The sequence below is a fragment of the Homarus americanus genome, unplaced genomic scaffold (assembly GCF_018991925.1).
Source record: "Homarus americanus isolate GMGI-L3 unplaced genomic scaffold, GMGI_Hamer_2.0 scaffold17820, whole genome shotgun sequence".
In the NCBI taxonomy this organism is placed as follows: Eukaryota; Metazoa; Arthropoda; class Malacostraca; order Decapoda; family Nephropidae; genus Homarus; species Homarus americanus.
Window position 1 is genome coordinate 562,297 of NW_024741913.1, and position 17,914 is coordinate 580,210.

At 35.2% G+C, this 17,914-nt stretch overlaps 2 protein-coding genes across 3 annotated transcripts in view; one reads left to right on the forward strand and one right to left on the reverse strand.

Moving 5' to 3' along the window:
- The first annotated feature begins 1,028 nt into the window (after positions 1 to 1,028).
- On the forward strand, positions 1,029 to 6,989 carry LOC121876407. Of its 2 annotated transcripts, XM_042381488.1 has the most exons (9): positions 1,029 to 1,156; positions 2,122 to 2,195; positions 2,686 to 2,730; positions 3,094 to 3,138; positions 3,939 to 3,983; positions 4,377 to 4,442; positions 4,649 to 4,714; positions 4,896 to 4,961; positions 5,351 to 6,989. In XM_042381488.1, exons 2-9 carry the CDS (start codon positions 2,160 to 2,162, stop codon positions 5,354 to 5,356), a joined length of 375 nt encoding a protein of 124 aa, XP_042237422.1. In that variant the 5' UTR covers positions 1,029 to 1,156; positions 2,122 to 2,159; the 3' UTR covers positions 5,357 to 6,989. The 2 variants fall into 2 exon arrangements, with proteins under 2 accessions (XP_042237422.1, XP_042237423.1); XM_042381489.1 differs by lacking the exon at positions 3,094 to 3,138.
- Positions 6,990 to 8,912: 1,923 nt separating this feature from the next.
- Positions 8,913 to 17,914, reverse strand: part of LOC121876408 (trifunctional nucleotide phosphoesterase protein YfkN-like) — a 28,199-nt gene continuing 19,197 nt past the window's right edge. Inside the window, 1 exon segment of the mRNA XM_042381490.1 lies at positions 8,913 to 16,323. Within this exon segment, the coding sequence (XP_042237424.1) occupies positions 16,216 to 16,323 (108 nt within the window). The 3' untranslated portion in view covers positions 8,913 to 16,215.

Here is a 17,914-nt window from a genome sequence, read left to right on the forward strand (position 1 = left end):
CATCATTATTGTGTCGGATAAATCTGTCTGGTCAAGTAGTGAACACAATTAAACCGACTAACAGAGGTTTTATTCCCTAACATTTTCCTCTAATTCGGATATATTATGAGAAAGTATCTACAGTACCAAGGGCTCGGTTTAGCTATGGCGCGGATATGTCACGTTTTAAAATGGCGTCAATCTTGTACTGAGACAAAGTTAAGGGGAAATATTTAACGTGTGGATTATACTGTATACTGGCCTCCAGAGTCCAGGTGTTATAGTAGTGTATGTTGAGAGAGATAGAGTTTTGGTTGTATCGCGTACTGTATGATAAACAATGACACACACACACATATATATATACACTATACTCGAAAAAACACACACAAACAATGACAAATACAAAAAATTGAGTCATTTAGTCTATCAGCTGTTCCATAATTCAGTACACCAAAACAATCAATTACTATCATCACAGAATATCTTAGTTTGACCTATATACAACACATGATGGCGGCCACCTCAACCCTCTCTCCTTGGCTGAAGATACAATGATAATCAGTTCATTGTATTTCAGGAACAATCTAATGGAGTTATTATGTATATATCAACACACTTGAATGGACAACAAACACTTCACTCAATCAAACAAATCAATAATAGGATCAAACAACGAATCATTGATCAATAACACAAATCAACAATCAATCCTCTACCATTAACCCCCTCCTCTCTCCTATAACTACCACTATCACACACCCTTTCTGACCTACTACTATTACCACCACCATTCCCTGCACTACCATACGCTCTACTATATAAGCACAACCCATTATCATCCTCCCCCATCCACCATCACCATCATCCCTCACCATTACCTTCATTATCACCACCACCCCGTACCCCAGTCACTATCACCCATCATAAATCACGCGTTCCAGATCAGGCGACCCCCCCCCACCTCCTGTTCATGTAGATCCAGGTAGTGATGAGTTACAACCCAAATTCCACTAATGGTCTCACAGCTTCACGACCCCACCCACCGAGTGCCGGCCAGAGCTAGTTGACCCGTGGACTTAACGGCAGGAAGACTGACTGGAGTATCTGTGTGTGGTGGTGACTATCATACAACAGACCGGTGAAATACTCATGGTCTAGCCTAGCGCCTCTTGTGGTAAGTATAATGTATTATTGTATCAATATAATAATCATCAATACAGGGAAATTACTGTATTCATATTCTGTATTAAAAATTTAACTTGTACTGATGCTTCTGGTAAGGTTAGGTCATCATACCTACACTGTATTCTGTACTTAAAACGATAATAGAGCTGGTGTTTCTATACGATACCGTCACCTTTTAGGAATTTCTGAATAACCCTCTACTGCATATCTAAGGCACTACAAACTATACTTATTTACATCAGCGTGAGACTTTTAAGAACATATTGTACACATTTTGTTTAGTTCCATGATGGATACTTTACCCATGAGTGATGTCCCACTTGCATGTGAGATAATACAACTTAATGAGGCAGTCAGGTGTGATGCAGGAGGTCAGGTGTGTATTAAGATCAAAATATATACAGTATCCTCCTTTATATATTTTTCTGGGTTACATGTATACCAGGTGTGTGTGTGTATGTGTGTGTGTGTGTTTCCATTAACATACATCACCGTCTGTTTTAGCGTCGATTAAGAAAACTCTCGACAGCCTCGACAGCGTCCAAGAAGTCGACTGGTTCCAAATAAACTAAAACTTTACATAAAAAATCCATGCATAGGAAAAATAAACACGAACATGCAAATGACTTCATGAATAATGCAGAGTACAGCTGCTGTTTCCCGCTTGTGTTTGATATATGTACTTTAAGAAAACGTTGTTCCCTGCATATAAAGTGAGACTAAAAGGAGAGAAAGAGAGAGAGGGAGGGAGGGAGGACGAGAAAAGCATAGGAGAGAGAATTAAAGAGATAGATACTGAGAGAGAGAGAATCAACTAACGACAGCAACCGTTGCTCACCAGTCCTCACTAACTTAACAGTCCCACTAACTTAGCAGTCCCCACTAACTTAACATAGTCCCCACTAACTTAACACAGTCCCCACTATTATTCTGTCATATGTAATTTTGTCACAGATCAACTCAACCGACATCAGCAGCAGCAGTTCAGCAGGATGGGGTCATTCGCCACCAAAGCTAGAAATACCAATGTGAGTTTCCATCGTATACTGTATCTTTATCATTATTGGACACTTACCAAAACTTAAATGAATATACCATATAGTGCACCGTTCAATATACGCCGCCCCAGGTCATGCCACTACGAGTAAAAAAAAAGGGGGGCACTTCGTTACTATTCTGTACTAATTTCAGTCTCCAAGTCCAATAATTTTATGAGATATTGCCTGAACTAGAAGGGAAAGGGTGGGTACAGTACTCTTTGTTTTAAGCAGCGCCTGGAAACAAAATTGGGGAAGGGGGTCGGTGTATAGTGAGCGATAAAACTATCTTCCCAGTTTAAGATGAATGTATCAAGGAATGCTCAAGCCTTCCGACACGCTCTGTGGGAAATTTTTGAACAGTTGGCGGGGCTGGAGAGGACTGAGACTATCCCTGTTGTCCATCTGCCATGAGTGAAATATATCATTATATATCAAAAAAAAGAGATGCCAGTAACACAACACCCACTATCCCCTGCAGGCATTGGCGAAGGTGCAGTCCATCAACGTTGTCAGTGCCGCCAAGGTGAGGATATACCAAATTACTTTGTACCACTATAATAGATAATACAGTACTCTTACACGACAGCTTTTTTAATAAAAAAAATGTCGCTATAGCAGAAAAATTATACGTTCAAATATACCTATAATACACCTGTACATCAAAACTCATAAATAGGCTCACAAGCAAAATAGCCTAACTTAGTTTGTCTTGATTCTAAGATGTTATAAATGTACACATCACTCCATATTTAGAGATCTGTATACATTGAATTATCTATAAATTCAAAGAAAGTGACAGAGACAGGAGGAAGGGAGGGGGGGGGTAGACACTGTGCTTAACAACCATCTCTATTTAGTATGTACTCACTCACGACTTAAATCACAGGAAGCCAACAAAGCGGTGGCCGAGAAAGCTGTCAACATCATGGAGGTGAGAACATCTGAGTAAGCGTCCTTGTGATATACAACAGATGTTTGAAGGACTGGTCATCTGGTTAATGCATCGACTGAATGATTATCGTTTTTTTAACAGCCCAAATTCATGAAAACTTATCTTTCAGAATAAGAAAAAACTTGATTTCAAGGTAAATGTATTCAGTATATATTCATAATGCACCCAGAAAGAGAAGATATATGCTGGACTGCTACAAAAGAGCCAAATAAGTTAAGGGCTTACTAAAGATCAGTAAATGTAACAACAATATACTGTACTGTACTACCTCACAGGAGGCAGAAAAGGGGGTGTCCGAGCTCAACATTAGTGAAGAAGTGCAGAAGGTGAGACAATCCCAATACTGCAACGCTCTGCTCTCCATAATATTACCTACTTGACTCCTGCCATTATTTTTAGGCGCTTCACCTACCAGGGTTATAAACCACTATATACTGTACTTGTCACAATTCCACAAACCATGGAGATATTTAATCTGTTCTATAACTTACAAACGAAACCTGAAACACACACACAGGTTTAGGATGCTAGCCTAACACAAGCACCACACACCCTCCCTCATGTTTCAAGTGCGTGTAGATCACACAAATTACTCATTTTGATGAGATACACGAGTTGTTACCATCGTTAGGTATTCCCATTCTTCTTAAGTTTAATATTACTCAAACCTCACTCAATCATTATTTCTTTCAGGCCACACATACAAATAGTAAAGCAGGTGTGAAAAAGATAGATAAGGAGGATTTAACACATTAACACAATCACAACATTACCCATAGGAACTCGAGAAAGCTGAGGCAGAGAATGTGAACGTCGCTACGCAGGTGAGACTATCACTCAACAGTTATGAAGTAATGTAGCTGCCATGTTCTTGACAAGCAGTTGATAACAATGAACTTATATTAATCATAAACAGCGGAAGAACATTTTATGAATCTGTCCAACGATTTTTTTATATATAGTACATTAATTTCATGACTTGATCTTCCAAGAATACTAAAAATTATTCTGTTTAACAATGAAGTGTGAAAAAATGAATAATCTTTTCTTTCTACTGATTTATCGTTGTTCTTATATAAACATTCAAGCATTTCAACTTTCAGGGTTATTTAACATGGAGCATAACACTGACTTATGAGTTTTATTTTATTTTTTTAATAATTAGACTTAGTTTTATCAGTATATCCCGGTACCTCCTAATTTTATATCTCCAACAGGGAGTCGAAAAAGTAGCAACTGAGACATCAAATCTAACTGAAGAAGCCGGTGCTGGTGTGAAGCAGGTAAGATACAGTTACCAGGCAGCTACACAAGTTTTCATATGAAATTTCTCTCAACTTACTCAACCTCTTTAGCTGTCCTGTGTCACTCCTATAATAATATTTTTATAATCATATGAAATATTCACAAACCCATAAATAATTACAAATAAGTTTCAAATCAACCCACAAGAAAAACAAATCAGTACCTTCCCTTGTTATATTCACAGGGAGTCGAAAAGGTAGCTACTGAGACAGCAAATGTTACTGAAGAAGCCGCTGCTGGTGTGAAGCAGGTAAGATACATACAAGTAACAGGTACCAAAGAGCACAAATTTTCTTTTGAACCTTTCCTCTCTATATGTAAAGGATATTACTATAAATTAGACATATTCAAACCTGTGTCAGCTTGTTCTGATACTTTTTAGAATGTAGTAAATGTTTAAAAATTGCTGTGAAAATGTTGTATCTTTACAGGGAGTAGAAACGGTAGCAACTGAGACAGCAAATCTTGCTGAAGAAGCCACCTCTAGTGTGAACCAGGTACAGGAAGACAACCGTTACCAAGTACTGTGTACAAATTTCTATTTGAACTTTGCCTCTAATTATGTAAAGTATATTACAGCTACACCTCGATTTAAAATAAACTTTAGATTGTTCCATCGCAAGCCAAATAATTTAAGTTGTTTCTATTTACGGTACGATGGTCTTTTATTTGTTTATTTTTTAATTTGCTTAAAATCATTTTTGTTTTTTGGTTGGTAAACATTCAATTGTATTAAAGCTGTTATATATATATATATATATATATATATATATATATATATATATATATATATATATATATATATATATATATATATATATATATATATATATATATTAATTCCCTAATATTCGTAACAAACTTACTAATCCTAATTTTGTTTCAGTTTTAGAAAAAATCAACACCAGACAACATGCTCCGTCATTCGTCAACTTCAGAATTATAATTCACCTTAATTATTATCGTTGTCTATTATACATTAGTGTTATCATTACTATTATATTCAGAATGGCTGCATATAATTTTCTTTGATGAAGTCTATCCTGAACCTAAGCTAAACATGTTCCAAATTAAATTAGCTCAAAAAGTCATAAAAATCCAAGTCTAATAGGGTACCCGGTTTCAGTTCAGTACAAATGATGTAGCCGAATATATAAACAATGGGTGATGGACCATTTAGTATATAACTTTGCCCTCTGAAGAAATTTCTGAGTACGCCCAAGAGTGGGTGGTGTAGGTGACACACACACACGGCGTGTGCGATACACACCGTGAAACAACCTGGCCCATTGTTTAATTAAACTGACAGTTGGTTTTAAACGAAACAAATATGAAGAGGCCACACAAATGATGAACAAAGAACAATAATATATTTACACTACCCTGACTGCACCATTCACGGGGTAAATCAACATGAAAACAAACACAAACTAACTGAATATTTCATACCCCCGTTGTGGGTCGTTCGACCTGTGCCCGGGTGGACTAATTCCCGAAAAACAAAATAAAAAATAAAAGACACACGAAGAAAAATTTAACAAAGTTCTAAGGACACCAACTAAAGACAAGAACAAGACAAAAGTAGTGGTGGTGCAGGGATAACGCAGGGTGTCGGCCACTAGTTGTGTTGCAGGAACCATTGCTTTTAAACAACAAATAAAAAAAAAAACATGAAACCATATAGTAGATAGCATGCTGGATGTGGTTTCAAAATTTAATATCCAGTAACGACATTTAGAAGCATGACTCCGGCTGAGAAATTTCATAAAAAATCCGACACGTGCCCTTTAAACTGTGTTGGTGGATGAGCTGCACTCGCCACACACCTATCCGCTCAGCCAATCACGAAGAAGAACGAGCGTAACTACCCACCCAGCCATCGAACAATCACATGCATGATTCCTTCCAGCAGTCATCAAATGTTGACTCGGTAATACAAAATATTCAATGGGAATTAATACATAAGAAAGGAGATTATTGATTAAAATCATACGAACTTGTCAAACCTGAACCTTGTCATCCCAACGTTGCCACAGAAGAGCCTGGCAAAGGACATATGGCCGTAACTGTACGTAGATATGTTGGTATAGGCAAGTAATCAGAATGCTATCTTCGGAAGTACAAAATTTTTACTAACAATACCATAACGGAATTTAAAACCGTTCAGTAAGTGGTAGGCCTATCCCGTAAAACTGCACATAACAATGAAAAACTATTTCAAGCTACAACTGTAAATCGCCCACTACATGTCGAGTGCAACATAAACAGCTACGAAAATATACAAAATAATTCCCAACCCTTGCACTAGTAAATGCTTAAGTTTCGTGTTACTTACCTAATATAAGACAAGCGACCGGCCATCGTCCACAGCTTGTTCTGTAACACGTCTAGTAGTTTTCCTCGCTTATTTTCACGGAAACGTTAATGGATCACTTCCTAGTCGTCTTGCCCTCATTTGTCAAAGTTTTAAAAGGTATAACGCGACATAAATGCACGAAACACAAATATACGGTAACTAAAGTCGTTGAGGTCGCTACAGACACGAGCGACTCACGCCGTAGATACCTGCCTGGGTCACACTAACGAGGACAGGTGAGCAGCGAGGTGTTGTGTTTTGCGTCCCTACGAGTGCTGCACAAAGTAGTTCCCATGCGTTTTTTTATTACTATTTTTTTTTCAAAACAATGTATCAGCATTTTAAACAATCATGCTCTCTAATTCGTATTTCGACTTTGTAGTAAAAGGTAAAGGTGGGGAACAATGCAGTAGAAGTAAATATTGGAATTGAACCCAAATTTCTGGAGGTACAAGTTGAATCAGTGTTACCAGATCTACAATAATTTCATGCTGTTAACATAATCTGAGTAAAATTTTTATACTAGCATAATTTTAGCATATTTCACAATTTGGCTAATTCCAGCTAAATTTGGCACACCTGGCATTAATCCTCCCAGCTCCCACCACGGTGGAGGGGGGGGGGGAGGGTCTGTCCACTGACCTTCCTGATCGTGTAGACAAATATGTGAAATTTGAGCCATCACCTGCTATGATCAAATCAATGAATAAAGATACAGTATTTACAAGTACGTAACAAAAGTAAAAATAATAGCAGCACAGCACCATGTGGAAATTACAAATTTATTTAATTACCATATTTCAAAGTTAAATAATGTCTTATATAAAAATCAAGTTATTTTATTTTCATTTCAAATAATTACAATAAAACTTAATTTCAAGTATATTAAGTTTCATGTTGTACTAAAACTTTTCATAAACTTTTGTGCTTAGGTCAGTTTTCAAATGGCTAAAATCCTCCAATAGTTTTGTGATATCTTCATCATGTCATTTAAATATCTAACTTCAAATTTTCCCTATGTCTACTACTAAACCCCTTTATTTCTTTTTGTGTGCATGTGTTATACCACTTGTTTACTTATTCAGCTTTAATAATACAAATCTTCCTTAGAGCTTTTTACATTATTTGAAATTACCTTCACAAGTCATTATGAGGCGAGAATACAAAATTGTACTCTCTTAGGACCTAACTTTATCCACTTTTATCATAATTTCTGCTGATCTTGGCACATTTTTAAGTAGTCTAGTATAATTTGGCAAGAGAAATCTGATGACACTGATTTGAACTATGCTAAACACGAGAATGGAAATGAGAATGCACAGAACCTGACCTAACCAATGAAACCTACCTAAATTCCTTGCAGAGCCCCCCAGCATATTAGAGAGAAAGAACTTACCTTTGGTATTTGGAATCATTGGACGATAAAAATATAATTAGTTTATATCGACCAAAGAATAACTCTGGGAAAATGAACTACAATATACTGTAAATGCATTCTCGGCTAACCGTCTCCTCCACCTTTACCCCAAGGTTATCCATGCTTTACCCTACTAGGTGGAGCTTTTTTGACCTGTGTCCTCTCTCTCAAGTTGATTTGGTTAAATGGAGTTGCCCTAGATATTTCAAAGCTATGAATCAATTAGCGATTTGGTAATGCCAGTTTAGAGCCAAACACACGACAATTGACTCGCATTCCTCATTGCTCCTGTGGGAATGCTTTACATTATCCTCTAAATCACTTCCCAGCTAATTAACCGGTTGGGCTGACATGGTGTAAGATAATTGATACATAACAATTGAGTGGTGGCAAGATTCCTCAGCCTTTAGTAGTACATACTGTACAGTACCTGACACTTCACATTTCACCATTTTAGTCAATATTGAATTTTACACTTGTATCTAGTTTAAACATTCCAAATTTTGTACTGTACTACTGTAGTGACTAACATTAGGAGTTCAGACCTGCAGACTATAGATTGTTACTGAAGTTATCAGATACAATGTGTAGTTTCAAGATACAGTATATGCTGCACTCCTATGCATATTTCAAGCTAATTTCTAACTTCAGGTTGCAGTATATGAAATCAAACCATTCTTGAAATAATCTTTAATGGTTCTATGCAAGTGTCAATGACTACCTTACATATTATATTTATATACAGCACGTACACTGAAGAGATTACGTACACTGAAGAGATTACGGGGAATATTTGAGGAAGAACTCAAGTTTGGAGGTAAAAAAAATAATTATTATTTTAGAGAAGCATAAAACTATAACTTATTTATTCTTTAACAAAGTTAATTCTTTAGAATTTAGTTTAAATGGACAACCAATTTCATGGTGTACAAAGTTAAATATTTCTATTTTAATAACACAGTCACTTACATGTTTGTGCAAATTATATCCCCAATACAAGAGTATCATGCCATAAAATGTGGATTCCTGTTAAAAGTAATTATTTGCTACATAATACATGTACATTTATTGTATACATTAAAAATGCTAGTTACATAATATCATTTAGAACATACAAACAACGATCACAAAAAAACAATTAAAGTTAACCTAAAGAAAAGAAATTTACAGTAGGAATGGTTGCTTTTCTAGACCAAACTTTGGGTGGTGATATTTTGGTTAGGGATACAGTACTGTACATAGTATATGAACTTTTCACCTCCTAGGACACAAACTCAGAAAAGGTGATATCTGCATCCCCTTTCTATTATAAAATTCAGAAAGGGTGATCTCTGCATCCCCTTTCTATTATAAACATGTAACTATACAGAAAAAAATACAATTCAACTGCAAGGAAATACTGTAGTTTACTAGCACACAACAGTATACGGTGCACCTGTAGGTCACTTGCATATAGTTATGTGCAACAGTTTGCTCTCTCGGTCTAAAGCAACATAGGACCAGCCTATAACTGCAACCACCTGCTCCCATATCAGTTAAATATCTCCCCATTATTAGTGTTAAATATATATATATATATATACTGTATATATGTATCTGTTGAGATTCTTTAGGTAGTTGCATTATCTTATATTCATTAGGTAGCTGATTTCTTAAGAGTAATACTGTAATTTCACTCTGGTGTACAATAAAATCACAAAATTTAAGGTACAATAATAATTATGGCCATATAGTTTTTCTAAAACTATAATTGTGACTGATGTGATGTTTAACTTGGCACCTTATATGATACACATTAATTTAATATTAAAATATCAGTTTTGTTATATCACCAGGTTTGTTAATATTTAGGAAGTCACATTTACTCACACATGCATACTGTACATACGCATATTGTATACATAAGTTTATAGATACATAATAGACATACTGTATCTTCATTATCACAAAATATGAAGACGACACTAAGAGTAGATATACAGTATTATTTACTGTACTAAAAGCCTAATTTAATATGCATAGATAAACCTTTATAATCATAATATTACCTTAGATTAGAAAATTAATTCAATGCATAAAGATATTACACATCATGAGTCTCAGTGCATTACACAGAAATTTTATGCATCTTTTATAGGAGCCAAAGCAATTGCTATTTGCCAAAATTTTAGCAGATACTGTACTGTACTACCTCATCTGTACATGCCCTATGGCCACCCACACTTATCCCATAGCTGCCTAGAGGCAAATAAAACAATTACAGATGACTTAATCTGTCTTATCTGGAATCCCACCCAATGAGAACTCTTTAATACTTATGACAGATTATACGACCCAAGTTTGAGATGCTACATGATGAAAATACTGTACTGTATCTTGGATGGTAAATAACACCCCATCAAAAGTTCATCATTTTCCACACTTACATGGGTTTACAAATGTTCAATGCATATGCCAACCAAATATTTTAGAAGTTGCTAATCAACATATTGCTGTACCTTGCAATTTCAATTATAAATCCAGCATAATGCATAAATAAACTGAAATAAGGTTTAACTAAAGTCAAATTTTACTTGGACTTCATGTGCTGAAAATGGCTGTCAGAACTTCCTTCAAAGTGACAACAACTAACAAAATAAATGTGTGTGAATCAAATGATGAGCTGAAATTACTGTACGTACTGTACAGTATTTTAAAATAGGAGTTAAAGATACAGGTACTGTATATGAAAATCTGTCCTTTCAATGAACAGAATAACTTTGTGCTACATAAATAATGTGTAGACATATCACACAGTAATGAAATGTTAATGGAGACAGTTTGTACAGTTCACCTGGAGGTTAAAACGTGATGTACCCCGTACACCCACCAAAAAATTATTCGGTACCCATGTCACATTGTATCATGGCGTAAGGGTGCCGAATAATTTTTTAGTGGGTGTACAGTACAGACCAGCCAGAGAGGCCATCCCGTTGTGTGCCAATATGTTGTATACCCAATAAAAAATTATTCGGCACCCTTACGGCGTGATACAATAGGACACGGGTGCCGGATAATTTTTTAGTGAGTGTACACCAACTCACTCACATTATCTTACACAGTATAAATACATGATATGGGAAAGAGACAGACACAACCTTCCAAAGAATGTACATGTTAATATTTTATTATATTTTTTTTTTCACCGGAACATTCTTCCAATTGTTTTATAGCTCTTTTGTTTTTCTTCTTTATGTTAGGGGGGGGCATTTGCTTGGAACATCTGCCCATTCAACAATAAAGGACCATCATATCACACTTTCAGCACATTTTGTATGTTCACTGTGTTGGACAAATGCTTTGGCCATTATCAAAGATGCCTTTTGTCTTCAATGTTTATTTCACAAAGATTGTCATTAATTTTCCAAAAAATTTTTTTAACAGTATGCAAAGTTTTCATTATATAATCTGTGGAGTGTATAGTGTATTACCAGTGCATGTAACATGGTACAGTTCTAAAGATTAAATGTCATTGCCCATGTTCAGTTGTTGGCCTTTCAATAGACATGATGCAGATTAAATAAATGCAGTACACGGAAAAGAAAATAGTTTCAATACCATTCTTCAGTACATTACCGCAAAGAAATAACACGGAAAAAGTACCGATATGCTACAAGTTATGAATAGGATAAGTAAAGGACAGTACTGCATATGATTTCAACACAATAAGGTGAAACAAGTCCTTATACTGTAGATACTGTAAACTGATACAAAAATTTATATGAAAATATAATATTTAAGGTATGTGGCTCTTATTAGGAGATTAACTTGATAATGGCCCGCCTCATTTCTGTCAGCATTGTCTACAGCCGATATGGGTGTTAAACCATAATCAAAAGTGCCAAATCTTTGTACGACTTTACTATGTGCAGCACGTTATCATGCATAAAATGGACAAGTAATATGTGTGTCATATAAACTAAGCTATGTTATAACAACAACAATATGCACTTCATAAAACTTTTATTATGATTAATAATCACAGCATCAGCACACCTGTGTTGATAAGCTGCGGCTTCATATTGTTATTATAAATCTGTCTTCTCCCTTGATGCACTGCCTTCCCTGGAAGATTCTCTTTAGAGGGAGCAGCTCCTAAAATGTTTCAGCCATTTTCAATTGTTAAAACTCATACAAGAATTATTTGAGATTTTGCTAAGAATTTCTACATGGATTTACAGAAGTTGATTTGCCACTAGCCACTAGATGTTGTACAGTACTGTACCATGAAAGTTGAATTTTGAAGTTAGTTTCAGATACATTAGAGTTAGCAGAGTTGTGTTGTTATTCAATCTCAATTAAATTTTTAATACATACTTAGACATGTCCTTGTAGTTGTGGCAAACAGTTTTCGAAATCACTCACAATATTGCCAGTCTCATACTTTATTTTAGGAAGAATAATGTTTAATCTCGGCAATTACTTTAGTTAAGAAAATTACTGAAACACTTTGAAACACAAATACTTCATTTAGTAATTACTGGCATAATCTCACATACTGTAAAGAAAACTGGTGCTATACTTCACTCTCAAGGTTCTTATTACCATAACCTGCCTGTGGTAAGTGACACCAGACTCAAGGCCATAATGCCATGGGATAACAAATAAATGTTCACTGTACAAAGCCAACTCGTTCTTCCATAAAATACTAAATCTCATCCATAACATTCAACAAAGTTGACACCAGCAACCATTGTGCTCGAGTCATCTTTTTAAAGTTTCATCTTGTTGTGGAACCATAAATTATAGTCTTGCTCACTGTCAGCTGCACACTACTTACTGAATGAACATGGAAGACTTAAATATTTCTGTCTTTAAGATATATTTAAGATGAAGTCTAAGGTCACTGCCAATCTTCAACAAAATGTATACTGTTCAGCGAAACATTTATTTAACGGATTATATGGAGAGAGAAGTCCGTTATATGGAGGTTTCACTGCACATTATACAGTAATATGAAGTTCTCTTAATAGTGATAAGTTGATTTCCTTGCAATTAATTAGCGACTATACATTACTTACATTTTAATTCACTTATATTGTATAGTAGTAAGCATTCTTCAACCCCCCTTTTAGTCGGTGATTAAACCATACCTTGAACACCGGAGCTGTTCTTGAAGACCTTACAAAGTTATCATACACAGCACAGCAGTCAATCACATCCAATAATTTTTAAAGCACAACTTGACAATGTGTTTTTCACAAGTTCCAATCCATTTTATTTTAAGAGTTTATTAATGGTACAACAAGTCGGTCAGTATTTGTACATTAAAGGTACTACTATTGAACCGAGACGTGTACTACGTGTTGTTTCTAATACAGGGTACCACGATTCTTTAGCAAGGTAGATGTCTCTGATTCTCTTTACATATAGTTTACAGCAGAACTACGACTGACACTGCACAGAAGGAAGAGACTTTACTTGTCATGTACTGATAGATTAATCCATTTTGCCAAGAATTCTTTTTATGGGTTATTAAATTACAAAACCTCAAGTTACATGAAAAACTGGTGTAATTTAAAAGGAATTTCTTCAGTGTCAATTACACAATGGTTCCAATACGATATTGATATAATTTAGTAAGAAAACTTTTGCATTCTGGTAATATGTACTTAAATATTGATACAAAATATAAAATGAAAAATGAAAAAAAAAATGGTTTTGTATATCTTTTGTGAAGAAAGGCATTCAGTTTTCTTACCTAAAACAACTGATGTAACAAACACCTGTACTGTACATACTTTTATCCTCACCACTAATCGGCTCGTTAGCTGCTTGGACGATCGGTTAAGTCTCTGTTATGCACTGTTGGCAAGTACTGGGCATGCACTGGCTCCTGAATGTATCTGAACCTGCTCCAGTGTTGGTCAAGTCTGATCTTGAAACGCTCACACTCGAACAATGACGTTCCTCTTACTTCTTCATTACCAAGAACCAACAGAAACTCAATATTTGGTGAACACTACACTAAGATTTTGGCAAATCTTCATTCCACATCCTTATGCCTAACTTCTGGAGCATTTTCCTGGGCTTCCAACTCTTATATCCTAAGCTGATTCAAGTATGCTGTAGTTATAAAAAAGTTGCCACAAAATTTTATCCAAATCCTCACTTTACAGTACTTAACCTTTTTGCCACTGGTCAGTTTTCTGTTACACACTGTTCGCAAGTACTCTACTAGGCATGCACTTGATCTCGAAGGTACCGAAACATATGCGATGATGTCACAACATTCTCTAGCAGTTCTCATGACTTTTTCTCGCATTGCTATTACATTTCTAACATCATGGATTCTTGCCTAAACTATTTATCATCCACCTTATACAAAAGGGTCATCTCCCTACCCTTGAATACATCCCTGAAAATTTCAGTCGAGTGCTGGCTAGGTCTCTCACCTTAGTAGCCTCATCATCTATTCTTACAGGTGGTCAGTGCTCAGAACAAAATAAAATAATGTTTTCAGCCTCTTTGAGCAACATTATGTAAAATTCTATTGCTCATGAAATTCACATTTTTACCCAATATCATACTGGTATTACACTCTGAATTAAGACTCAATATATGTAAATAAATAAATTATCTATCATGAGTGCAGTCTAATGACAAACATCATATCTGGCTTTGATTCTTTGCATTCTTCAGAGTGGAAATGATTGGAGTCTTCCTTTCTTAACAGCCTAAAGCTACCATAACTATGGCCATGTAAACAATCACAATCACCATATATTCTAAATTTTTATCCCTTTCAAGCAAACCGGTGCTTACCCATAGAGGACGGACAAGAGGGGTGGCTAAACCCTGCCCCACTTGAGGGGTCCAAGGGAGAGGAAAATCTTTCCAAGAGGGTTGGCTAACTATAAACTATGGCTGGAACACCAGATATAAAGTCCTACCACAAAAAATAAATTAGCCCATGAACTACTGTCTAATTCCAGCATTCCCAAAATGCTATGCAAGGAGATATCTTCCAGTTACTAGAAAAATCAAGTACTACACATACTTGCCTGAAAAATACCATCACCAAACATAATTCGATTTTGTAATTTTGTTTTAATATTTAGTTACTGGTATCTATCATTTATCTTAACTTACAGTTTACTCCACTCTAAATTCAATTACTGTTCATCATTCGAGTATGATATCTATTTGCAGCTTAAATCTGGTCAATAAGATCCTTTGCCCATTTTCCAGGTAGTAATTATAAAATAAAAATTAAACAATATTTAACATGTGATTCCCCAGTACAGTATTAATTGTCATTTCATTTCCTAAATCACCGTGTCGATATGTCTCATATTCATGGTAAAATCTCCGTTCCAAAGAAGTAAATGTCCCCTTAATCCAAAATCAACCTTCCATTGGACTCTTAAACATGTCACTCAGCAGTATGTGGCAGATTGCAATGAGCATTGAGCATTTTGCTTATAACCATATGTACTGTGTACCACTAATAGTATGGATACAAGTTATTTAGACAAGAAAAGTTTAACTGATTTTGAAATTAAAATTAATTTGTAATTAAATTGTAATCATATCACGAACATTCAATCCACTTCTCACTATAACTACACACAATATGGTATATCAATATTCTGGATGAATATGTTGCTTTATTCTTATTAAAAAGTAGTGATTACTGCTTTTAATAGGCCCTTCATTATCTTCTCTCTTTTTAATATTGTAGAGACTTTAATTCAGTTGACCTTAGATGAAATTCTTCAAAACAGAGATCAACAAAATTCAATACAATTGATATTTTATCAAGGCAGGAAGCTGCTTCCTAAGCACTTAAAATATCATAATACTGTAATTTACTGTTTGTTCATTATAATTTTTATGCACAAGAAACTTATTTGGACAGACTGAAGTATGAATCTAAAACTGTATTGTCAAATTTATGTGTGTATATGTAACTAGTGATAAAGTATGGTACACAACATTATTCTAATGCAGGAACCTTTGGGGTCTGGGGTGTTGTGGGTTCATCTTCTTCTTCAATGACAGACACACTCCGCTGTGCTCGCTTCAGGTGTAGATTCTCCACAATCTGCCGAGTATTGAAATATAAAATGGATATTATTCCAGAATGAAAATATCATACCAGTATTTCATTAGAATTATTTATATTTCATCAATGGTAGGATTTCCTCTGTTCTACTGCAATACAGATTTACTTTGTTATAGTTTTGACAGAATAGAAAGGAAGGCATTGAATACCTACATCTAGGTTTTTCTTTACGGGAATTAGCCCACCCGGGCAAAGGTCGAAAGACCCACAACGGGGCCTATAGGAATTGTGACTTTACCAATATGTACCTATTGTCCTGTAAGTTTCAAGTCCTTTCTTGCCGTGATACATATTTAGTAAAATTGTTGTGTAACAAACTTAAGAGTACAATAATACTAGAATAATTGGAAATTTAGTTATACTGTAATATAAAGTATAATATAACAAATTTTTATTAAGAAAATAGGAAATGCATTTAAAATAGGAAGTAGGAAATAATCAATTTAAGAAAATTAAGAAATTGTCAAAATAAATGGAAGCAAAATTTTAACCATCACCAATAACTTACAACAATCACCACTTCTAATACCAAAAGAAATTGTTCGGTAGACTCCTAATTATTTGTCTTAAGTAATTATAGCTTAATTATCCATAAGGTACAAAATAATAGGACATTATCTTCATATTCATAAAAACTCCCGATTAGCCTAAGACATTAAACAGAGAACGTCACAAATCTGATATACACGGTGACACCAATATAATCCGTTAGGTGGGGGGTTTCAAATCTAACGAACCCTCAATATACCGGACTTTCTTCTCGATGTAGTCTGCTACTAGAGATTTCACTGTACAGTACTCTACTATGAAGCCAGAAATCTGTTGTATAGTATATACTGAATAAATATAATAAAATCAATCTAAGTACAGTACTTAAATAACCATAAGGGGTGCTGTGTTCTTCCACACAACCAGGAAATTCGGCCAAGACATTTGGCTTTTAATTTTATATTGAATTTCAGTGTAGTTGGTCAAGGGCATAGCCATCCACGCTGCCTCCTTATGTGCAGTAAACTAAGCCAAGTCTACACTGCCCCTAATAGTAGACTTTTGGGCCTATGAAACCGGATTTTGTTTTCACACTAATCAATTATTCATAGTTCGCCTAAAGCAATACCGTATAACCCCACAAATAATATGGAGTCTACTGGATTTCAGAATACGTATATCTAAAGAAATTAATGGTAAAGCAATACGCTAAATAAAAAAGGCATTAACACAACTGATTTACTTCAAGTCTTAAACTGGTAGATTTGCTTAGCATGGAGTTGTCGTGTACTAGCAAACTGTGTTAACTCACGAAGGGTCTCACCATACTGGAACAGAATACGTGAAAATTCAATTCTGTTAATGCAAAACAAGAAAATTGAAAACTTCCCTCACCAAAGAGAACATTTCTACTGCCAGAGTACAGCATGTAATCCCAAGTGCAGTCCATGCATGAAATACTAATCGTTAAAGCCCACACATACTCCAAAATCCTTGTCTATGGTGGGAATAGCTAAAGTGACTACAAAACTCTTTACCCTTCAGTGGGAAATGCAGCCTCTAATACTCCATTTAAGATATG

Coding starts and splice junctions, on each gene's coding strand:
- LOC121876407 (XM_042381488.1), top strand. CDS start 2,160: ATGGGGTCATTCGCCACCAAAGCTAGAAATACCAAT. Junction 2,731..3,093: donor ACGTTGTCAGTGCCGCCAAG/GTGAGGATATAC, acceptor CTTAAATCACAG/GAAGCCAACAAAGCGGTGGC. Junction 3,984..4,376: donor ATGTGAACGTCGCTACGCAG/GTGAGACTATCA, acceptor TATCTCCAACAG/GGAGTCGAAAAAGTAGCAAC.